Below are 24,542 nucleotides of genomic sequence, written 5' to 3'. Positions count from 1 at the left end.
AGGAGGCAAAGAGAATAGGTGGTTTTTTAGTCGTGGCAAAAATGAGGGAGGGCATGGAGGGGTAGGGTCATGAGGAGAGATAGAGGAGATTGAAGGGCTGCCCTTCCTTCTCCTGGAGGGTGGAGAACAAAAGAACAGGAAGGTGAGTATCACATCTCTGTTTCTCTTGAACTCCAGGATCTCCATACTCTACAAGATCTGTTACAATCTCCCAGGTTCTTGGCTGGGAAACTTAGACCAAGGGGTGGGGAAGGGAATCCTTTTCTGGTATCTACTAGAGGCTGGAGTGGAATTGAGAAGTAGTAACTTTGAGAGGCCTGGGGTCCAGGCTGGTGCTGCATATTGGGGTAAGGGCTGTAGTTCTGCTCCCTCCACTCCTGTATGGATCCTAGAGATGACTTCTCACTGTGGTAGCAGAGTTGGTATTCTTTCCGTGCAAAGGCTGCGCTCTTGGAATGCCAGTCCCGAGTCAGAGCAGTGGGTGGGGTTTGCTGTAGAGTAGTGAAACAGGTGTGTGTCTCTGATGATCAAGCCTCAGTCTGTGATCAGGGTCAGGACTCAGTCCATGATCAGGATCAGGGCTCAGTCCATGATCAGGATCAGGGTTCAGTCTAGGGCCAGGTCAGAGTTTAGTCTTAAGGGACCGTTGTTTCTTTCAAGCCATATAAAATAGCAGCTGCACTGAACTCACTAAATTCTGACCCCAGGCAGTGAAGTTGCTGATGGGAGAGGTGCCTTCAGGCTGGGGATGAGCAGCGGGGGTGGGGTGGGGTGGGGTACAAACAGGGCACATACCCACAGCCGACATCTCTGGCACAGATGCATTGAACAGCCGGTGCGTGAACACAGGCCAGTTGTCATTCACGTCATGAACTTTGATGGTGAAGCTGGAAGGAGACTCTAGGTTCTTCCTGGTGTCCTTGTCTACCACTAGGGCTGTGAGGTGGTACTCAGAGATCTTCTCCCTGTCCAGCCTCTCAAAGGCATACACGTCCCCTGTGTCCTCACTGACCTGGAACACCTTGCCCACAGATTCTCCTTTGAGCACGTACTTTGCGTTCTTGCTGTTCACACTCGATTTGATCTAGGAAGGAAGAGGAACCGTGAGCTGAGGATGGGCAGGGGTGGCTGTGTGCGTGTGTGTGTGTGAATGTGCACACCCTCTGTGAGCGTTCAGGTGTATGTAGGTACACCGGCATGTATGCACACGTGTATCCGGCACACCTACATGTTTGCACGGGGGTGTGTGTACGCGTCTGTGGTGCTGGCCAGGGATCCTGAATGCGGCACCTTCAGTCTTTATGCACATCTCTGACTGGTCATTAGCGCACTGTTCCCAGCCAGCTCGCTGGGAACACATTAACGTGACTGCCCTAGTTGCCTAGAACAGCGCTGGGAACACTGCAAGTGCTTACAGAAAGATTTTTGAGTGAAAGAGTATATTTGGCGCCAGTGGAAGGCAAGGGGTAAAATTAACAAGGCAGGAAACAACAAATGTTGGAGGGGATGCGGAGAAAAGGGAACCCTCTTACACTGTTGGTGGGAATGGGAACTGGTGCAGCCACTCTGGAAAACTGTGTGGAGGTTCCTCAAAGAGTTAAAAATAGACCTGCCCTACGACCCAGCAATTGCACTATTGGGGATTTACCCCAAAGATACAGATGCAGTGAAACGCCGGGACACCTGCACCCCGATGTTTATAGCAGCAATGGCCACGATAGCCAAACTGTGGAAGGAGCCTCGGTGTCCAACGAAAGATGATGGATAAAGAAGATGTGGTTTATGTATACAATGGAATATTCCTCAGCTATTAGAGATGACAAATACCCACCATTTGCTTCAACGTGGATGGAACTAGAGGGTATCATGCTGAGTGAAGTAAGCCAGTCGGAGAAGGACAAACATTATATGTTCTCATTCATTTGGGGAATATAAATAATAGTGAAAGGGAATATAAGGGAAGGGGGAAGAAATGTGTGGGAAATATCAGAAAGGGAGACAGAACGTAAAGACTGCTAACTCTGGGAAACGAACTAGGGGTGGTAGAAGGGGAGGAGGGCGGGGGGTGGGAGTGAATGGGTGACGGGCACTGGGGGTTATTCTGTATGTTAGTAAATTGAACACCAATAAAAAATTAAAAAAAAAAAGAAAAAATCTAACTCAAGACAATAAAAAAAAAAAAAAAGGAAGGCAAGGGGTATTTTGCTGCTTACTAGTCACTTAGCCTCTCTGAGTTGTGGTAGCCTCATCTGTAAAGTGGAGATAATATCATTTTTGGTGTTGAGCTGCTCTCATGAGCAGAACGGTACCTCTGAAAGTGAATTCCAGGAAACACTGATATCTTTTTGCTATTTCACACGAAAATTCCAGTGAGCTGGAGATGGCTTGCACTGGCTTGGCTCTCAAGAACCAACTTACATTTTAAGGAATGTTTGTGAACTGATTTTAAATATAGCCATTATTAAAAATTCAGTTATATAAACTTATCAGTTAAATGAATCCTATGAAAAACAAGGGTAGCCTACTCAAAATTCCTCATTTTACTATATTCTTGAGGTTATGCCCATGTGTTGAATGATGGAAATACCACACAATGCTGTGTTAAGACATATCTTTTCACAACTCTGCCTTCAGTGCCATCAAGTTGGAAGTTTCAAACAGACATGGTGAAAGTATTTACATACAAATGGAAATGAGCGAATGCTAGGAATCAGGATTTTTTTTTTCTCCTGGAGAACCACTTGTCAAGCATTTATCAGCACACCGCTGGTCCTGGTCAATTTAGTTTTGGAATGGTACACAAAATATTCTCTTCTTGGAGATTTATGATGTACAGTCCTGTAGGAAAAAACTCTAATGAGCTTTAGCTCAGGACTTCCCATTATAGTAAGAACACTTTTTCTTTGTAACACATACTATTAGTGCTGTAAGGAACAAGATTTAGGAAAAGATTTGGAAGCTAATGTACGTAAAGCAACTTGCATGGGCTCTCAATAAATACCTGTTATTATCCATGATAGATCCATATGTTAAAAGATATAGGTAAGAAGTGCTGAACATTTCATTTATAGAATCTTAGAAATAGAGACCCTTCAGAACATAGGAGAATCATATTTCATGCATGTAAAGTAGTATTCTCATAGATTTTTTTTTTTTTTAGATTTTATTTATTTATTCATGAGAGATACAGAGAGAGAGAGGCAGAGACACAGGCAGAGGGAGAAGCAGGCTCCTTGCAGGGAGCCTGATGTGGAACTTGATTCCAGAACCTGGGATCATGCCCTGAGCCAAAGGCGGACGCTCAGCCACTGAGCCACTGAGATACCCAGGTGCCCTGATGGTTTGAATGTTCAAAAAATACAGTTCTTGGGTGGCTCAGCGGTTTGGCACCTGCTTTTGGCTCAGGGCGTGATCCTGGAGACCCAGGATCGAGTCCCAGATCGGGCTCCCTGCATGGAGCCTGCTTATCCCTCTGCCTGTGTCTCTGCCTCTCTCTCTCTCTGTGTCTCTCATGAGTGAATAAATACAATCTTTAAAAAAAATACAGTGCAATTCAATTAAAAGTACATAAATTGAATTCCAATAAGGTGCCAAGCAACACGCTGGAAGCATAGAATTAACCCAGACCCCTATTCTTGCTCTCAGGGTTGAGACTCTGAGGAAGGGCAGGATTTAAAGGTCCAGGGAGCAAGAACCTTGAGTGAAGGTGTCTGAAAAGAACAAAGGAAGATGGGTCTCAAGACAGGAGAGGGAGTGTCAGAAAGGGTGTGGTTAAATCCTGTGAGTTTGGAAAACATCCCTAAGCTGAGTAGCAGAGCAGACGTTGGAGCCCTCGGTGGGAGCAGCATCAGAGTGGGGGGTGGTGGGGTGGAAGCCAGATGCCAGAGCTTGGAGAAGTGGCTGCAAGGTGAGGAAGTAGAAACAGGAAGTGAGGACCCTCTGCCTTGAGTGGAGCAGGGCTGTGACGAACAGGGGCCAGGGGGGTTCATGAGGAGGTCCCAAGGGGCCTGGACATATGACGAACAGTGGGTCAGGAGGCAGGAAGCAGATGCCCCAGCTCTGTAACCTGTGGCTTGGGAGAATAGTAGGGGTTCAAGGAGAAGGGACAGTCTGGGACTCGGTGAGTTGCTCAGGGTTAGAAGGTAGTTCCAGACTTGGTTCTGGGGGTGGGGTGCGTTAGGGCCCACATGGGCAGGGGTAGTCATGGGGACCAGTTGCACTTTGATCTGTTTTATTGGAATTCTACATAAGATTCCACGTGAGTATAAGCTCCTTCCCTCCAACTTTTAATTTTTTAGAACAGTTTTAGGTTTATAGAAAAATTGGGAAGATAATACAGAGAGTTCTCAGGCATCCTGCTCCCAGTTTTCCTGATGATCAACATTTTATGTTGACGTTATGTTAGTACGATGCCTTTGTTCTCAGTAGTGGACCCATACTGTGACATTTGTAGTAACTGGGGGCCATAGTTCATACAGATTCCCTCAGTTTTTGCTTCATGGCCTTTGTTTTGCTCCAGGAGCCCATTCAGGATATCCCATTACATCTAATCATTTGCGTTTCTTTGGGCTCCTCTTGGCTGTGACAGTTTCTCAGACTTTGAATGCTTTTGATGACCTTGACAATTTTGAAGAGTACTGGTCAGATATTTTGTAGGATGGTTCTCTACTGGAATTTATCTGATATTTTTCTCATAATCAGGCTGAAGCTACAGGTTTCTGGGAGCTCTCTCTCTCTCTCTCTCTCTTTTTTTAATTATCACTATATTTGGACATAACATCTTAATGCTGAAAGCCATGCTGACCCATATTTGTGGATTCAGAAGTCTGCTTAGGGTCACTCCCATTGTCCAACCAGTCTGTAAACAAAGGCTCCGGCCTGTGGGCCTTGATAAACAGAGATTTCCTTCCCTCAGATTACGTCTTTGGGAGCCTGGAGGTGATCCTTGGGGCCTCATCCTTGCCTCTTCCAGGGACCCTGTTCCTTCCCAGGGTGGGGACCACATATGGCTTCTCTGTCTCCTGGCCGCATGCCACGTGCCAAGCGCACGCTGTTGGCAGATGATGGCAGGCCTGACGCAATTCCTGCTGCTCGAAGACCCTTGGAGGAGGAGATCCCTCCAAAGGTTTCCGTGTCAGAGCTGCTCACAATGCAGGTGGCCTCCACGGACTCTTCCTGATTCCGCGGACTCTTCTGATTCATCCTGCAGGTTTTCCTCGGGCCTGGCCATTCTCAGTGGCTGATTCACGGCACAGTTATCCCATTGGGAAAGATGTAGGTGGGTTGACGACATTTTCCTCTATGACACAGAGGTCACGTTTGTGTTGCAAGCCAGGAACCCCGTGTTTTCTTAGGGCCAGGCTCTCCTCAGGCCCTGGCCGGGTCTCCGTGTGTGACCCCGGTCAAGCAGCTTTCTCTCCGAGTGGCCATACTGAGGCATTTCGATTTCCCAGCCGTTCTAGGGAGCCAGAGGAGCCTGTGGGCACGGTCGGCTGGCTGTAGGCGGGCTGGTGGGGAGAGCCCCAGCTGGCCGCACCCTCAGCTGCTACGGTGTCACCTGCCCTTCACTGTCACTACCACTGCTTTTCCTTCATCGTCATCGCCACCATCGCCACCACTACCAGCACCTCTACCACCGTTACCTTCACAGCCATGGGCCCCACACCTACAGTCGGCACAGTCAGTCTTTGTCACCATCTGTCCCACCATCAGCATCACTATGGGCCAAGTGCCGCTGACGCTGCTCCTGCCCTGAGGCCTGAGCCTTACCTTGCCCACATAATGGGGTAGCGAGGTGTTTTTCTCTTCATCGATGTGCATCTGGTTCCAAATCCAGTCTCTCTTCTGGCGCCGGTGGGTGAGCAGCACGCCGGGGGGGTCCAGTGGGGCAGCGTTGGAACTGGCCGCAGCTTCCACCAGGCAGGTGCCTGCCACGGCGAGCAGCAGCACGAGCGCCCGCATCTTCCTGAGAGGCACCAATCTGGGGAGAGAGAGGAGATCCTACCAGGGCATGGCGGTCACTACCCCGGGGGGTGAGCAGCTCCCGGGAATGACTGCACTTCCCTTATGTGTTCACTCTGCCATCCTTTCCTCGCTGCTGATACCAGCAGAACCAGATGCTTGTTCCTGCCCCCAAATTGCTTTCGGTCTAGGAGAGGAAGGCAGACACAGAGACACCTCCTACTGAAGTGTCACATGTGCTAGTGTGGTGAGCGCAGGCGACCGTGGAGCCCCAAGGAGGGCTGTAGGGAAGGTTTTCTAAAGGAGATGCTGATGGTAGCTCCCTAAGCTCTGTGCTGTGGGCACCCCTGTAACCCTCCTTTTACACATGAGAGGTTAAGTTCACGCTGGAGCCAGTGGTGGGGCTGGGAATGGAGTCTTGGTGTCTGACCCCAACAGCTGTCACTTATCAAGTACTTATTACAAGCATGACACTGTTCCCAGCACTTTACATATGTCATCCCATTTAATTTTCCTAGTTACTCTAGGGGTGGATATAATTATAACCCTCATGTGACCAATAAGCCGAGGAACAGAGGGCTTTAGTTAACATTCCCGAGATCGCCTAGACTGTGAGCAGCAGAGCCAGACTTGAACCAAGTTCATGTTTTTTCCCTCTGCCCTCTCTTGTCCTAACAGCTGCTGCGGGTGGGACTTAAAGATGCCTCTGAACAAACATGCCCCCCGGCCAGCACGAGAGCCCCTGTGGCAGCGTTGCTTTGATGCTGTCTTCAGAAAGTTCTTAGGAAACCCCAGTGTCTTAACCCAGAGGGTCAGGCCCTCACCAGGTCCAGAGCTCACAGTTGGTGATCAGTTTAGGAACTATCACAAGAGCAGGAGTCTGTGTGTAGTGGGGAGAGGGGGCAGGGGATTGAGAGGCTGGGCTCGTAACCTGTGGGGCCCAGTGCAAAATGGAAGTGTGGGGCCCTTTGTTCAAAAAATATTAAGAATTTCAAGATGGATACAGAAGAACACGAAACCAGGCATCAAGTGCAGTGCCCAGGTTGCTTGCAGACCCTAAAAGGCAGCCCTGGGGACAGGGAATCAGCCTAGGCCAGGATCTTGGGTCACCAGAAATCAGGGCATGGCTTTATCCTGAATTCCAGGAAAGGGGGATTTTTTTCCCCCACTGCCCTATGGTGGATGAAGGCTGTGACTTTGGCTGTTACTGTGCCCTCTCAACCCTGACCCCATTAATCTACTCATGCTGCGTCCCTGTGTCTCTGATCTGTGGCTCCTGGGTTAGTTCAGGGGGCAGAGGGCAGGTGGGTGGGAGTAGGAACTAGGTAGGGCTCCTGCCTGAAAAGAGACAAGGACCATGGGCCGCTGAAGGGAGGCCACTGCCCAAGGTTGTCCCCCACCTTGGCCTGAGGGGGAGCCTAGATTCTCTACATTACAGGAAGTCTGTAAACTCGAGTAACATTTCCTCTGAGCCACTGGCGCCAGGCTGTCCTCAGTGAGGGCCCAGGATGTCTGTGCTGGGCTAGCCCGGCCGGGTCTGCTGATCTTAGCATCTGAGGCCCCCACCCTGTAGTCCCTGCAGCTGGCCCAGGAGGAAGCGGGCTCCCAGGGTTGGGTGGGACAGAGCGCTGGAGCACACCCCAGAATGCACGTGTTGTGTGCCTGGGGAGAGGTTCTGGGTCTCAGTTTCCTTACTTGTGAGATGGTGGAACTGGGGTAGGCAGCTCGGTGTCCCTTGACGTAGGACGTGGATAGGGTGACCATTTTAGGCGGGAGGAAGGCAGTGAACAAAGACCTGGGGAGGCTGGGCGTGCTGGCCAGGAAGCTGGTCCTGACTCAGGGGGGGTGGCCGGCATGCCCTTGCCCCAGCCCACTGGGCTCAGGCCTGGGGCGTCATTTCCTTTTTTGCCTACAAAGGAACTTTGAGTGTTGGTTCTTTCTTCCTCCCAAGTGAGAAGTGACTCAAAAATGAAAAAGTAAAACGAGCATAAGTGAAATTGAGAAACAGGGAGAGAGAGGCTTCAGGCCTTTAGGCAGGACAGAGTGAGAACCTGTGCACTGAGCCAAATGGGTATTGAGTGCCCACTGTATGTGGGCTCCGTAGTGGGCACTGGGGTCCAATAGTGAGCAAGGCCAGGGAGTGCTCACTGTAGTGCGAACACCTGGAAAATAAGTGAATTGGGAAAACACCAGTTAGCAATAACTGGTGGAGTACAACAGAGAGTGGGGGTGGCTGACTGAGACGCTGAGGTCAGGTAGGCCTCTCAGAGAGATGACACTTCAACCAGCATCTGAGTGTTAGTCTTAGGAACACCAGGGGAAAGAAGGGCATTCCAGGCGGGAGGACATGTAAAGGTCCTGAGGCCAAAAAAAAAACAAAAAACAAAAAAACAAAACAAAACAAAAACTGTGCTTGAAGAACCAAAGCAGCCCCCCTGGGCTCAGGTGGAAATGAGCAGCAAGGGGTGAGAGACAGGAAGAGGTGACCAGGTCAGTGTGGTAGGCGGAGTAACAGCTCCCCAAAGATGTCCATGTCTAAATCCCTGGTACCTGTGAATATGTTACTTTCTATGGCAAACCAACTTTTAGCAGATATGATGAAGTTAAGGCTCTTGAGATAGGGAGGATGGTCCTGGATCATGTGGACCAGGTTATGCATAATACACTTACAGTATCCTTAAAAGATGAAGGCAAGGGGGTCAGAGTCAGGAAAAAGGAGACGTGACATTGGAGACAGAAATTGGTGTGATGGGTAACCGCAGGCCAAGAAATGTGGGCGGCCTCTGGAAGCCAGAAAAGGCTAAGAAACAGATTCATCCCTAGCTCTCCAGAGGAACGCGGCCCTGATTTTTAGCCCACTGAAATCCTTGTCAGACCTCAGCCTTCCAGAGCCGTAAGATAAAAAGGAAATAAATTGTGTTTGAAGTCACCACATTTGGGGTAGTTTGTTGGCTCAGCCATTGGAAATGGGTACCGTTGGGTTGCAAGGGACCTTGTAGGACAGCTTCGGGAGAGAGATTTCCCTAAGGTGATGGGAGAGTGAAGTGTTCTCATTTGCAGAGGTCTCAGCTACAATGAGGAGAAAGGCTGGAAGAGGGGAGACCCAGGGGTGGCGGTCACTGTCACCCAGATAGGGATTAGGAGGGGAGGGCCTGGAGGGTGCTTCTGAGGTAGAGTGAGCAGGACCTGCTGGGGAGGGGACATGGGGTGAGAGATGGAAAGGAACCCAGGATGGCCCCCCCATCTGGCCGTCCAGAGCCTCTCTGGCATCCCCCATTGCAGTGCAAGCTTGGGCCTGGTCCCAGCACTGATGCCCAGGCCCTGCCACAGGCTCACATCACAACTCCCTCTCCTTCCTGGAGAACACCGTTCTGTCTTGCCCCATCGTGTCTTCCCTGCTCCCCAAGACCAGCCACAAGTCACCCATGGGTGTTTCCTCTTCGGGCTCAGGTGGCACGGGGTGATGGGCGTGGGCTCTGGTTTTACTGCACCTCAGCTGCACTGCTTTGTCACTACATTACCTTGCACGAGACATTTACCCCCCAGAGCCTTGGTTTCACCATCTGTACAATGGGAACACTAGCATCTACCTCTCAGGGTTGTTTTCAGGCCTGAATTCAAAAGTATTTGCAAAGAACAGTAGCTAACAATGAAACCGAACGTGGGCACGTCCTCTCTGACACTGACTCTACGTCACTGAGTCCTCCCTTTACCAGTGTTGCTCCTTAACACAGTGCTCTCTGCCCTGGTGTGTGTCTCCTGCTGCGGCCGAGTTTGTCCATGCCCACGCTCCTGTTAGGCAGCACCTCCCGGCTTCTGTCCCTTCCTGGGTTCTGGAAATGTCCCTCCTCCTCGTGCCTCCAGCCCTGCGGTGCTTCCAGCTTCCCGCTCTTGCTGGTTTCTGTTTGTCTCAACAGATCATTTATTCGCTTCATCTCGCTCACGGCTCTGTGGTATTTCCTTCAAGTCCCTGCCTTTGACCCCATTCCCCACCCCGCTGGGTGGTAACTTCTGTTTCCCCCGGAACCCTGTCTGGTGCAGTGAACACGAGCATGGCTTTCTCTCTGCTGGAACCTGCGTGGATGGGCTAGTGGTCTCAGGGCTGACAGCTGCCATCATCCAAGTGAATAACCACGCTGGACTTAAAGTGAGGCCACCAGTCATAGGCTTTGGCCACATGGCTCACAGGGGACGTTCAGCCCTTGGTGGGTTTTGGTTGGCTCCACACACAGTGTTCTCTGAACGTGCAGAAAATCCCCTTGGATGCTAGTCTCTGTCCAGTGGGGGCCCTGCTGCGACCCCTGGAGAGAAATCCCTTGACAACACAGGGTTGGCACTGGCTCCCCGAGTCACCCCACGTCACTGGTGTGTCGCTGGGTGGCAGGACTTTAGGGATGAGGATCATATAATCCCATGTCTGTTCACAAGCTTGCCCCGAGAGTGCCCTCTCAAGCCAGCCCCTTCTTGCCTGGGGCAGTGGAGTAGGGCTGACACCCCCGAGCACCTCCACAGTGGTGCATGGCATCTTATTTAAGCCATGTAGACTGCAAGGTAGTCATCCCCCTGCGCAGATGAGGCTCAGACAGGTGGAGTGAGTCATCCCGGCTCAGTGGGTGGCAAGAGATGGAGCTGGGATTTGAACTTAGGCTGCCTTTCACCCCAAATATTGCTTTCCGCACCATGCTACTCTCTCTTTGACTCTTTGGTGACGCTCGCATGTAAAGATAATAAACAACTACCCTCCGTGTTTGGCTTTCACAGATGCTGTCTCATTTGGTTTTCATATTACTCCAGGCTGGAGGAATTACTTGCCCCATTTCCCAGAGGAAGAAACTGAGGCACAGAGACAAACAACTCATGGGTGGTGGGTCTAGAACCCTCATGCAGATCTTTTTCTGAATCCTGGGCTCCTCCCACACCCAAACCCAGAGGAGCCTGAGGGACTTTTCCATCTGAAAAGTTACATTTATTTGGGTCTTTTACTATTTGTGTTTGAAATTTGGCCTCCAAAATGGGGGCCAAGAGGAAGGGTTTTGTCAGACAGTCGTTTCTCCTCCTACTGCTGATAGAGAGAAAGTCGGCCCGAGGGATTTGCTGTGCCCACAGCTGGAGGCAGGCTTGCGCTTGGCCGCACCTCTGGAGGTGTGGGTCAGGCTTACTTTAGCTCTTCCCTTCTTTTTTTTTTTTTTTTTTTTTTAAAGATTTATTTATTTATGAGAGAGAGAGAGAGAGGCAGAGACACAGGAGGAGGGAGAAGCAGGCTCCATGCCGGGAGCCTGACGCGGGACTCGATCCCGGGACTCCAGGATCGCACCTTGGGCCAAAGGCAGGCGCCACCCAGGGATCCCCTAGCTCTTCCCTTCTTTTTTTTCTCTTCCCTTCTTATAAGCCGTTTACCTTCACCAGGTTTTGGGAGCCATTGAAAGGCTGCCCAGTGGATTTGGGGTATGATGGAGGAGCGGAGGGTCTGAGGATTCTGGAAGTGATTTCTATGAGCTGAAAGTCCCAGCTGAGCAGCCCTGGGAACTTGCCTGACAACAGCCTTGAGGGGCATGGAGATCTGCCTGGCAGCTCAGATGTGTACGGTGGGCTCACCGAGGCCGGGTGCCTTTCTGTGTCCCTGTCACCCAGGATCTGTGATGGTGTCCCATCCCTGGAGCCCTCTTAGAGTCTTTTGGGGACAATTGCAAATGAACTCCTGGATGAGGGTGGGCCCTCTGTGTCCTCGGTTTGTCTGGGACAGTCTGGGGGGCTCAGAGTGTGTGGTCCAAGGTGAGTGGGCATGGAACCTGGGGGAAGGGGCAGAGGAGCCTCAGAGAATCTGGGGGATAGCTGGGCTCACCTATGGCCGGATGGGGGGTCGGCTCCAGGTCTTTCTCCGCAGTGGGTGGGACCACTGATGGAGATGCCTGGGCTAAGCCTGAGGACCAAGGGGTGGCTCTGAAGGTCGAGCCAAGTGTGGGCGCCTTTGCCTCTGCTTCTTTCCAGTTACCTGACTGGGTCTCGGGGGTGCTTGGTGGGCTTCTAGCAGCAGCCCCAGCCTGCAGGACTTTAACACCCACCAGGCTGGGTCACAGCCTCCTGGCCTTTGCCCTTGAGGTTCTCTCTCCTCTGCCTGGATTTAGTCACATGTGCCCACTTCTCTGAAGCTTTCTCTAGAGCCCTGGCTTACAAAGCCACTCAACAGACATTTATTGAGCACTGTTGTGTCCCAGGCACTGAACTCTACACGGGGAGCAAACACAGGCTGGATCCCCATCATGGGGCTTTAAATTGTGAGATGTGCTGATGGAGGAGAGCAAGAAGCTGGAGGTGGGGGCCAGTAGGGCCCAGATTGATTGGAGGGTCTCAGTCCAGGAGTGAGTCTTGCCACTCTCTGACCTGCTCTGGACATCAGGCTAACCTCCCTTTGGTCCCTTTCTGTTTGTGGCCCCTATCTGTCAATGGGGTTTAGTCTCAAAGGGGCTGTGAAGTCTGCTCTGCTCTGGGTTTTCAAAGGCTAGGGGGACATAGGGGAGGGGCCAGAGGTGGTCCTTTTGTAGCTAAATAGACCCTAGGAAGCCTGGACCAGCTGGGAGCCCCTCACCAGGGCAACCGGGCAGGTGCCCCTGGGCTAGTCCTGCCCCCAACCAGCAGCAGACCCCTGCTTCTTGACTTGACCAGAGCCCTGCTGAAGCCTGAGGTTTCAGGGGCTGAGTCTAGGCCTGAAGAGGTTATCAGGCAGGTTGGAGGGCCCTTTGGGATGGGGTAGAGGAAACTTGCAGGTCAGGTCAAGCATCCACACATGACATCCTCATGCCACATGGACACACAACACTGTCAGCTGTGTCTATGGAAGTACACACCCCCATCCCCACTCATCTGCCCTCTCCAACTCCTGAAGAGTCTCTGCTGTGCAGAGCGGCCCCTCTGCTCCCATTCAGTACACCCACATCAGTGGGACAGGGTCTGGCAGCTGAATCCAGTCCCAGGCACAGCCTCGAGGGTGGACAGGATGATCAGTCCCAGCCCAAACCTCCCACTGGCTCTGGACTCTAGCCCAGAGGCCCCGGGTCAGGGATTAGGGGCCAGGCTGTGTGGGGGCTGGGCCTGCGGGAGAGGCAAGTGCTGCAGCCCCCGCTCCCTGTGTGACCCTGGGTGGCCCTCCTTGTTGCTTTCCCACCTCCCCACCTTGAGCCTCAGTCCAGGACAGAGGTTGGAGCCAGTGATCCCCACGCTCCTTCAGGGACTCCCACATTGTCCACTCGCCCCCCAGCATTTACAGCTGAGCTGTGGCAGCCACAGACATGGGAGGATGAAGGGGGAGGCCCTAGGAGCCTTGGGTGTGGGGTGTGTTGGAGGCAGGATTGGGCAGCTACGAACTGGCCCCTTGGGACTTTCTCCTGGTTTGTGGCTCAATTCAGGCTAGAGACCTGCTCCTGTAGGTCCCAGAGGTGATCCCCTCCTCTTAGAGTTTTGCCAGCAGATTCCCCATCTCGGCTCCCCTTCATGCTGACAGTGCTGCTCTGCTGCTGCCCATTCCTCCCTGGCTCCCCACCGCCTGCAGGATGAAGCCTGGCTCCTGAGACTGGTTTTAGGGCCCAGCATGGCATGGTTCCTGCTCATCCCCCTGGCTTTCCTCTCTGTCATCTCCGCCCCTCCCTGCCATGAGGAGAGCTAGACATTTCTGGAATGCACATTGCTCTTCCTCTCTCTAGGAGGCTCTTTGCACAGATGCCCTTGCTTGCTGTGTCCCCTGGGTGAATGCGCTCCTCCTTTTCAAGCCCCTGGTGGCCTCCCTTTGGATTGACTCCTGCCCCAGCAGGACCCTAGGATTGCTGCCTCTGCCTCCTAGCCTCAGTATCTCTGACCAGGTGGGTTCTGGGCTAGGTCTTCACTCTATCCCAGCATCCCACTGCATGAACTCAAGGCCCTGGACCTTGTGGTGTCGTTGTCTGTACTGCTGCCTGTCAGCCTGCCTCAGTCTCCAGTTCTGGTCTTGTCACTGCTTCCCTCCTCACTTGTAGGACTTAAAACAAATTTGCATATTTGCAGACAAGACCTTGGGTGGTCAGAGCAGGTGCAACCTGGGGTATAGCTCAAAAGCATCTCCCCTGCCCCCAAATAGCATCTCTGATGGTCCATCACATTAGACACACCACCAATAGGATTTTGATTGTTTGAGGACAACAAGATTATCCTCTGATGAACACACACCTGTCCCTCTGCAAGGGACTGTTTATGTAGGCCTGGCAAAGCAGAGCACACAGGTTGTCATACCCTTTCCATACCCATGGCAAACATCACTGATTACAGGATCACAATATTTATTCCCACTGAACTTGAATTCAGTCCCTCAATCCTCAGTACAATCTTTCAAGTAGATATTAGCAATTCACCAGACCTCGTTTGTGATTTCAGATAATTTTGTGCTGGGTTTCTGGGCTCTAGGATCATCCAGTCTGCCTTCTGTCTTTTTTTTTTTTTTTTTTTATTCATTTATTTGACAGAGAGAGAGCACAAGCTGGGGGAGCAGCAGGCAGAGGGAGAGGGAGAAGCAGGCTCCCCACTGGTCAAGGAGTCTGATGTGGGACTCAGTCCCAGAGCCCTGGGATCATGACCTGAGCTGAAGGGGGATCATGACCTGAGCTGAAGGCAGATACTTAACCAACTGAGCCACCCAGGTGCCTCTATGCCCTATCTTCTAATGGGGCAGCTCCAGGTTTCAGGGGGAGAGCACCCGTCACCTCCACCAGGGAGCCTTTTCCAGTCTTCTCTGAGCTTCCTGAGTTTAACTGAGGCTCCGAGGCAGTCATTGGAGCAACAGAATGAGCCCCACATGTCCCTGCCTATTTGTACTGGCCCAGCTGCTCAAGAGCTGTGTAGCCTGAGGCCCATCCCTTGCCTCTGTGGGCCCCAGCTCCCTCTTCGATAATGGACGCAAAAATGGCTACCTCTCTGGTCAGGAGGATTAAATGAGATCATGGGTGTAAAGCCTGGTATACAGTAGGTACTCAGTAAGTATGCAGGCGTCCTGACTCTTACGTACCCACCGACTCCAGCCTGGTGGCTGCGGCGTGTCTGGCCAACTCACACCTGACTTCATTTCCCGGTTCTGCCCTGGGCCCACCTCCTACCCCTCCTCTGTTCTTCTCCAGAAGGAAATCTCATTCGCTGCCTGGCTGGCTGCAGGGTCCCTGCCTCCCCTCCTCCCAGTGCCTGTGCCTGCCAGGATCTGACTCTTACTGTGTCCCAAGGCAGACAATCTGGAGGTCCCTGAATGAGTTTAGGGAACATTTGGTCCATGCCTTGCCCATGAGAGGTTAGAAGACTGAAGGTCGGAGAGCAGACCTAAGACCTCTCCATATTCCTCCTCCAGGAAGCCTTTCGAAAATTTTCCATCCAACATCTGGGACTTGGGTTAGGATGGACTTTTTAGTATCCTCTAGCCAGAAGCTAAGCTCCTCAGGGTAGAACCTGTCTCCTAGAACATTCCTTCCAGGATCTTTAGGCCCCTGGCTTGTCCTCCTGCCTGGTTGTGTGGCTTAAATGGTCAGGTTTAACCCTCCCTGACTTATCCTCTCTCCGAGCTTCACTATGGAGTGTGGTGGGGCTGTGGGTCAGAGGGGCTGGCCTCACTCCTATTTTGCTTCCATCTCATGCTTTCTGTGTAACCTGGGACTGGCTGCTTGATCTCTCTTAGCTCCCTGGTCCCCTTTGTCAAATAGGAATTGTTTTAGTAGCTTCAAGGATGCCGGGGGGCGGGGGAGTGGAGGTGGAGAGAGGTGCTGGCAGTAGCAGGGATGGGTCCCTGTAGGCAAGAAACCGAAGATTTTTCTAGAGCGAGTGGCCACTGTGTTCACCTTGTATCCCCAAGGCAGCAGCAGCAGCAGGGCTGTGAGTCAGCCAACTTTGAGAGAAAATCCGTGTGGCCCCTCTGGTTTCCTGCCCCCATGTCCGGCCCTTGTTTCGCAGCACAATTGGTCAGGTTGAAACTGTGGGGTGGACAGCTTAACCACTGCAAGGCCAGTGGACGCCTCCCCTGCTGCCTTACAATGGAATTGGCAGGGCTGCCCGGGGGCTCAGCAGCTCGTGGGTCCCTTGCAGGTTACCCGCTGCCCTCCAGGCTAGGGCCCAAAGGTGGCTGGTCTCTGCTGCTCCCCACCACCCGAAGGTGAGCCAGAGGCCCTGGTCCTGGCACTCATGGCCTCCAGTGTCCCCTGTGGCCACACCAGCCTTCATGAGTCCTCTGAGCTACCCAGGCTTCCTGCCTCTGTGGAGCCCTTCATCTCTTGTGGGATCCCATCTGTCCCCCTCACACAGCAGCATCATCCATGGGGTAGCTTGGTGCGGGGTGCCTACCAGGAGAAGGGTTGAGTCCACATCCTCTCTGTTGCACCCACCTCCGCCCACTGGGGACTGACTGACCCAGGGTCAAAAACGTTATGACATTTATGGCTCTGGGGGAGTGGGTAAATTCAGCTGTGATTTCTTGAAGATCCCCCTTCTGTGAGCCCTTCCTGGCGCCAGTCCTGGTGTGTACATTGCCTCCTTTAATGGACTCGTGAAGACTATTTTCCTCTGGTTTAAAGATGAGAATGCTGAGACATGGAGGAGCTCCTTGGTGCTGAGAAGGGTCTGGGATCTGGGCTTTGGGGTCCTGATCCTGGCTCACATCCCCACTCTTGCTCTTTCTTTGCCCAATCTCAGTTGCCTCCCTTGAGGAACAGAGAAAGGACGTATCGAACTTATGGATTCATTGGCAGTAGTAGAATCATGAGCTCCATCAGTTAGACCCTTTTATCCTGATCACCTCCAGTTTCCATGATGGCTGGCATGAGTCCCTGTCCCATTGTTCACACAAGCACACAGAGGTTTGGAGGTGCTGAGTAATTTTCCCAAAGCAGCATGGGAAGGAGCTAGATCTGGGGATCTCACCCTAAACTGCTTGCTTTCAAGTCTTTTGGGGGGACTTCCCTAAAATATGAGGCCTGTGAGGTCCCAACCTTGGGGCATCCAGGTGGGCTGCCTTCCTCACTGTAGCTCCCATGGTCCTGTAGGCTCCTGTAGGCTCCCATAAGCTCCCGTAGGCTCCCATAGGCTCCCGTAGGCTCCCATACGCTCCCATAGGCTCCTATAGGCTCCTGTAGGCTCCCATAGGCTCCTGTAGGCCCCTGTAGGCTCCCGTAGGCTCCCATAGGCTCCCATAGGCTCCTGTAGGCTTCCATAGGCTCCCATAGACTCCTGTAGGCTCCCATAGGCTCCCATAGCTCAAACGTGGCCCCTGCAGTGTCCAGGGCAGGGAGGGGAGGGATCCGTAGGGCCTCAGGTGCCCGGATCCTAGCCTCGGCTTGCCTATTCTAACAGTGGGGGTACTGGCTGACAGAGAGGGCCCAGGGCTCAGAGCTCCCCTTCCAGGGCTCCTCTCCTGATGCCAGCTCACAACTTTGGCAGGAGGGATGATGTCAGGCCATGGAGGAGGGCCACCCTAGGGAGACTAGGCCTGGGGTTGGTCCTCTACCTCTGGTGTGCTGGCACCTCAGACAGACTCTCGCCCTCTCTGATCATGACACCGATGGAAGCCACTGGGCCTTCCAGTCACACAGGGGTGGAGAGTCTACATGTGGAAGAGCCACATCGTTAGCCCTTGATCCTGAGAATGCCCGTCTGTGTCTATGGCACCGCCGCTAGGTGCGCTTTCCCAGCCCTGCTTTGAGCCATGGTCTGCCCCCCAAGAATGGCTCTTGCCTGGGGCCCTGACGACGGCCACTTTCCATACCGGGAAGCCAGACATCCTCTCAGCGTGGGCACATGCCCCGAGTCTGGGGTGGAATGGGGTGCGGGGATTCCTCACTCACCGTGCTCGCGGGCTCAGAGGTGTCCTCGTTCCCTCTGACGGTCCGGCTGGGGCTGAGCTGGTGTGGAGCTCTGTGGAGCTCAGCCGATAGCTTCTGAGGGGAGCCACACCCGGCCGACTAGGGAGGCCTGGCTGCCGCCCCTTCAGGTTTTCCAGCTGGCCCTGGCCCACTTCCCCCTGGGATGGTTTCCTGTTATTGTTCCTTTGTGAGGGCCGGGCTGGCTGCAGATAGGCAGGCCCTGTGGTGGGCGGCTGCCTCGGCCCCGCCAGGCTGTCCTCACAGAGGCCCAGGCCTGGATCCGACCCGGGACGCCCAACTCAGACCCCAACCCCAGGCCCCAACCCTGGGCCCAGCACTCACCACAGTCCTTAGTTCATCCTCCTTGTAACTCTGAGGGCAGGTGTCATCACCCCCTGTGATAACTCAGAGCACTGAGAGTCTCTAAGTGCTCATCTACCCAGCCAGGGGGTAGCAGAGCCAGAAGTCCAGCCTGGGTCAGCCCGGGCCAGGAGCCAGATTTTCCCAGGTGACCCGTGACATGCTGGAAGGGCGGCAGACTGCGGGTGATGGGGAGGCTTCAGGGACTTTGGGGGTGGGGTGGGTGGGAGATGGGAAACCAGCTCTTAGCTCCGGAGGGCCAGCCAGGTTGGCCTCTCCCTGATGGAGGGGGGCATGGGTTCTAGCTCTAAGGTAGCAGCCATGGAGGTGGGGGCATTTGAGTTTGGGAATATCAAGTGGAGTCAAGCACCCTAGCTCTGCTTCTGTTGTGACTGCGGAGCCAGTCATGTCCCCCCATTGCCCGGTTCCCTCATCTGTAAGTGGGGATAATCAGAGCCTCAGCCTCACATGGTGGTTGAGATTAACAAGAGTTAGAATGAAGCTGAAGGTGGGATCAGTCCATCAGAACCAAGCAGCTGGGGGTAGGATGGGCTCAGATTCTGTGAATTTTGAGTCCTAGGAGGAGCTTTTAGAAACTGCAGATCCTGGGGCCCTGTTCCAGCTCAACTGATGTGGACTCTCCCAGCGTGAGCAATGGGAATCCGTCCTCTGAATGGTTGCCTCTTCCCATGGGTGAGTGGTTGGGAAGTCCCAAACTTGTTCCTTTATACGACTGAACCAACAGAGACCTGAGGGGAAGCATCTTGCCCAGGAGCACTCAGTAAATCTGTAGATGTGAGTACGGAGATGGGGGACAGAGTAGGAGAATATTTTTTGGGAAGGGGAGCTCAGGATTTCTCTGTTTCAGGCATGTTGAGTTTGAGATGGCTTTATTTATTTTTGGTTTATCTATTTATTTTAAAGATTTTATTTATTTGACAAGAGAGAGTACATGTGTGTGCATGAGCCAGCACAGGCAGGGGGAGCAGCGGAGGGAGAGGGAGAAGCAGACTCCCCGCAGAGCAGGGAGCCCGACGGGGGGCCTGATTCCAGGATCCTGAGATCATGACTTGAGCCAAAGGCAGATAGATGCTTAACTGACCGAGCCACCCAGGTGCCCTGAGATGGCTTTTAGGCGCCCAGATGGTGATGCCAGGTTGGCATTTGGAGATGGGTGGATACAGGTGGCCTAGAGATGAGGTTCGGAAGCCCTGAGCTTATTTATGGCTTATCTACCTGAGGCCTTGGGGGTGGATGACTCACTGGGAGGGAGCCCCCTGGCCTCCCACATTTGTAGATCTTCCAGGAGAGCCCAGTGGGGGAGGGGGCAAGCTCGGAGAGGGCAGGGCCGTGGACAGTAGGCGAGGAGAGGACGGGGTGTCAGCCGGGTCAGTCTGGGTGAGGGGAGGGTCGGTTTGGAGGCTGGAAGTCACAGACATTTGTGGGCAGAGCAGGTGAGGTGGAACGGAGTAGACAGGGCGGATCAGAGGGGCCAGCGAAGGGAGGCCAAGGGGGAGATGTGTGTGATCATCGCTCCTTCCCAAGACTCAGAGTGGACGGGAGCGAGAAACGGGAGGGTGTGTGTGTGTGTGTGTGTGTGTGTAGAGCTGTGTGTGTGCTGAGGGGACTTCCAGCAGATGGTGAGGCTAAATGATGCTGGTGGGAGAAGAGCGACCTGTGGAAGGGGGATGGTCTGGAGGCGGCTCCGGCACAGGATCCAGCACATTCCATCACTTTTGGCGGAATGAACAAACAAAGGCGCAGCGTTTTCTTGTTTTCTTCTCCAACAGGCTTAACTCTGCCTTCCCCTGTCAGAGGGTGGGGGTGGCCCTGGAGGAGCCCGGACGGGCCAGTGTGCCGTCTCCTGTCCCGCAGCCCGGGACCCTTGTCCCCCAGCTGGTGCTGCCTGCCTGTTCTGGGGCCTACGTGCCCATGGGGCCGGGCTGGCCTGGCATCACTTCCTGCTGGATCTCGGACTTGGCGCTGGTGGCACATGCAGACAGGGTCTGTCTTGGCACCATCTGCCAGTTCCCTTTGTATTCCCAGTCCATGGGAAGTCACCTCTGCCCTGAAGCCTGCTGTTCCTGTCGTCTGTAAACAGGGGGATGGCCCTCCAGGCGTGAGCCCCTGGGGAAGGCACATGGGCACCTGCAGAGTCGTCCGGGCCACAGGAGGAGGGCTCGTGCCCCTTGGGGCCCCTGGGGATCTCGTGCCCGATTTCTGCCACCACCCAGCCCCTGCTTCAGCCCCTCTGGAGGCCGAGGGGGTGCTGGGAGGGCACAAGGCCAGGAAGTGCCATCGGGAGCACAGGAGGCAGCTGGTGGGCTGGCAGGAAACGGGATGGTCTGCGAGGCCTGATTAGCAGTGGAGGAGGAAGCGACAGTGGGGGCGGCGGGGCCTGGGGGTACCCACGTCGTCTCAGGGCCGAGGCTGACTGGGGGCTCGGCCTGTGACGCCTGCTGGGAGAGCTGCAGACCTGCTTCAGGTCCTGCCCTGGCCTCTCACTGGCCGTGTGACGGGGGCCGCTGACAAGCCTCCCGGAGCCTCTCCCGACTTGTGAAATGGGTTGCCCGGCCGCACTTCGCAGGGCTGTCCAGAGGGCAGAGAAGACGACACAGGCCCGCAGCAACCACGTTTCTTAATGTGTGGCCTTGAGGTCACCTGCCGCGGGATCACTGGGGAGGGTTTGTTAAAAATAGATGCCTGGGCCTCCCCCGGCGGATGGAATCAGAATGGCTGGCGGGGCACCCGAGGCCCGTGGCGCGTCTGGAGGTCTCGGGGTGCTCGGGTCTGGGGGGCACACCTGTGGAGCTCTCCCTCGGGGCTCCTCGCACCCGGAGCAGGACCGTCCTCCTCCCCGCCGCGCGTGGGGAAACAGAGGCAGTGAGTTACACGCTTTCCCACGTCAGAGCCTGTCGGTGGTGGCGTGGCCCTTCCCACCCCGGCCTGTCTCCGAGGCCGTGTCCTCGCCGGCCCCAGCTCTCCGGCCCCCCGGCTGGCACCCTAAGGCCCGTCAACGAGGGTGCGGGGCCGCCTTGCGCACGGCGTCCAGGCCAGCCAGCCTCTCGTCCCTGGGTCGCTCGCGCTCTGCGCCCCCCGGGCTGCCTTCTCTTTGCGCCCCGGCCTGCTCGCCGGCCTCCGTCCACCGTCTCTGCCACGCCGGCGTGCCCCGGGCGCCCCCAGCACCCGCAAGACCCCCTTCACGGCCCCCGCCGCTCCTTCCACCCGGGATCGGGGCCGGCTCCCTTCGCGCGTCCGTGCTCGCGGGTTCCCGGCGCGGTGAGTGTCCGAGCGGGGACTTGGCGCCGTGGCTCGCTGGCACGCGGCCGCCCACCGTGGGCCGGGTCCTCGGCAGGGCACGGAGGGAGCGGGCCGCGGGGAGCCGTGGGGGCACGCGTGTCAGGGCACGTCGGGGGCGGGGGGCGTCCTGGGCTGTGCTCCCTGCGTCGCGTCAGGGCTCGCTCTGCCAGAAGCCTGGCCGAGGTGTCGCTCTTGTCCTGCAGTTGCTCTGAGGAGGGAGGGCGCGTGGGGCTCAGACTCCCTGGGCGCCTCGGGCCGCGGGCGTGCGGGGCTCCCGTGGGGGGCCGGCCTGCGAGGCCTCGTGGGCCAGCCGGCTTCGCTGCGGCGAGGAGGGATTCGGGGGGCTCGGGGCTGCGGTGGGGGCGACGGCGACGCCTTGGGGGAAGCAGGGGCCGGGGGACAGGGCCAGACGGAGGAGCAGCGGGGTGCCTCGGCTCCCCCAGAGCGGGGAGGGCTTCTCCGGGCGGGACAGGGCCGCTGCAGTTCGAGAGAGGGCGTCACGCGTGGAAGGACGCGGGTGTGAGTGGCTGGTGTGGCGAGGCGGGCCCGAGGCTGGCTGTGCCCGTGTGTCCGTGGGGCGCCCGGCATGGGGCGTCCTGTCCTCAGAGGCTTCGGGGTGGCCGAACCAATCAAGCCGTCGGCCCCTCAGCCCTGCCGGTGCCCAGCTCTGTGCCGGGCTCGGGGTGCGCACCCAGGGAAGTGAAAGGGACAAAGCCCCGGCAGACTCGGAGTCTTGCACGGCCACGACCTCAGCATCATTACGCGCCATCTGGGTCCCAGGCTCTGTTCCATCTCTTCAGCGTTCACGGTGACCGGGGCGGCGGGAGGGGGGGCGTGCTCTGCCCACAGTGTCAAGTGGCCCAGCGTGGCTCTGGCCAGCTCCAGCCAGGGCTCCTCTGTGGGCTAGGCCCTGCCCCACACCCTAGGTCCAGCCTTCGGGGGAGCTGCTCCAGCTTCGGCCTCCGAGGGTGCTCTGCTTCCGGCCTCTGCCAGCCCAGAGCCTCCTAGCGCCGTAGTGCCCAGCTCACCACGCCTCCACCAGCCTCCCCACATTCCCATTCTGGGAAGCATCATGCCCCCGGGAAGCTTCTGTCCACCTGCACCGCTATTGGGTTTCAAAGCCTTTCGGGCCCCTCCCCTATTTTTTCTTTTTAAAAGACTTTATTTATTTAGATTTTATTTATTCATGAGAGACACATAGGCAGAGACACAGGCAGAGGGAGAAGCAGGCTCCACGCAGGGAGCCTGATGCAGGACTTAATCCCAGGACCCCAGGATCATGCCCTGAGCCGAAGGCAGATGCTCAACCATGGAGCCACCCGGGTGTCTCTAAAGACTTTATTTACTTATTTATTTGACAGAGAGAGAGAGTGAGTGAGTGCATGTGCTCCCAAGCAGGCAGAGTGGCAGGCGTAGGGAGAGGGAGAAGCAGGCCCTGAGCAGGGAGCCTGATGGGGGGCTCGATCCCAGGACCCTGGGATCATGACCTGGGCCAAAGGCAGATGCTTTACTGGCTGAGCCACCCAGGTGCCCCTCTGTCCCGTATTTTCTTGTGTAATGATTCCTCACTACAGCCCCGAGATGTGTCAATACTATTCATATTTCCATTTTTCTTACGAGGGAGCCAAGACTCAGGCTTTGTAACTTGCCCAAGGTCACACAGCTCCCGAGTGGCAGAGCCAGGATTCCAGTCCTTGTCTTCTGGTCCCTGGTTTAGTGCTCACTTTACATCATCCTACTCTTGACAACCTGTCATTGTATAATAATGTTTTATGCTTGTTGATTATTAAAGTACACTGTTAATGGTGCCTAGGCTTTGCCTGGCTTTGTGCTGAGCATGGGGGATGCAGAGGTGACCCAGGTCCTTGTCCTTGATGTGTCGGATTAGTGTGAGCTGCACTTGTGGGGCCAGGTTGGTGACGGGTGTGTGCCCTGTGCTGGGGGTGCTGGGAGGTGGCCTCGGGGAGCTGCTGGAGGACGAGGTCCCAAGATGTTGAAAGGCTGGGCAGGAGTTCCCCAAGCACAGAGCGAGGGAGGACTGGCCAGGCAGACGGAGAGGCAAGGTCAAAGGCGCCGAGGCCTACTCGGGATGGAGAAGCCGTCCCACGGGGGAAGCACCGAGGTTCTGCGGGGGGTGATCGCAGACTGGCTCAACGAGGCGGGAGGTGGAGAGCTGCTCAGGCAGGGGCACACCTGGGGCCTCATGCTGGGCAGGGACCCAAGGAGCCCTGAGTTTTAGGGGCATTGCCGGGTCCAGGCTGGGGGCCTGTGGTCAGGTCGGGAAGAGGCTGCAGGCTGCGGACCTTCAAGCCAGGGCTGCCGCGCAGGTGCAGTCACTGGAGCTGGACTTGGGCCTCTCCTCGGCCAGGAAAGGACTGGCTAAGCAGGAATTGAATTCCCGACAGTGAGAACAATACCTTATCCGCCAAGCACTTTCGCAGATGTTTCTCACTTTTCTCCCACAACATCCGGGGAAGGCTGGTAGGAAGCGGTACTCCCGTGCTGTGGGGCTGAGGGGCCCACGGAGCAGCCGGTAAGGCTTCTGAAGGGTGCCTGTGGTCATGTCCTGGGCATGCCTGCCACATACAGTCCGGCTGATCCTGGACATAGCCTTTGGTGCCTCAGTTTCCCCTTCTGTAAAGTGAGAGCGACTGCATGCCTTCCTTGTGGGGTTATTGAAAAGCTTCAAGTTCATGGAGCAGTCACTGGCGTGCAGTAAGTGCTCAGTAAATGTCAGTCATGAGAATAACGTCAACCGAGGTGGATGGTGGGGCACACGTGAGTGTGCGAGATCACCTGTGTACACATGAGGGTGTGGGTGCAAGTGCTGCGTGTGCAGTGTTTGCTGCGTGGCTGTGTGGCTGCATGTGTACGTGTAAGAGCACACATAAAGCATGGACGGTGCCCACGTGGACTGACTGTGTGTGTATGGGGCGTTATGGGCTGAAGGGTACAGCCGGGCCGTGGGAGGGCCAGGCCTCGGGCAGCACCTTCCTCCTGCATCACCTGGAATCACCTGTCTTGGTTACCCCACCGACTAGGCTTTCTGTACCCCCATCTCCTGCA

General features: G+C 55.2%; 1 protein-coding gene and 1 long non-coding RNA gene across 11 annotated transcripts in view; one reads left to right on the top strand and one right to left on the bottom strand.

The window, feature by feature from the left end:
* The window catches only part of CDH5 (cadherin 5), a 33,787-nt gene extending 15,828 nt beyond the window's left edge, over positions 1-17,959 (bottom strand). Inside the window, exons 1-3 of the mRNA XM_077885798.1 lie at positions 17,799-17,959; positions 5,770-5,980; positions 796-1,084 (exon numbers count right to left, since the gene is read on the bottom strand). Coding sequence (XP_077741924.1) covers positions 796-1,084; positions 5,770-5,961 — 481 coding nt within the window. The 5' untranslated portion in view covers positions 5,962-5,980; positions 17,799-17,959. The remainder of the gene's footprint in view (positions 1-795; positions 1,085-5,769; positions 5,981-17,798) is intronic.
* LOC144306423 (uncharacterized) overlaps positions 1-24,542 on the top strand; it is a 141,152-nt gene that overhangs the window by 53,991 nt on the left and 62,619 nt on the right. The window lies entirely within an intron of this gene.

Source organism: Canis aureus, chromosome 3 (assembly GCF_053574225.1).
Source record: "Canis aureus isolate CA01 chromosome 3, VMU_Caureus_v.1.0, whole genome shotgun sequence".
Lineage (NCBI taxonomy): Eukaryota > Metazoa > Chordata > Mammalia > Carnivora > Canidae > Canis > Canis aureus.
Note: the sequence above shows the minus strand (reverse complement) of the source record. Positions and strands in the feature narration are given on the sequence as shown.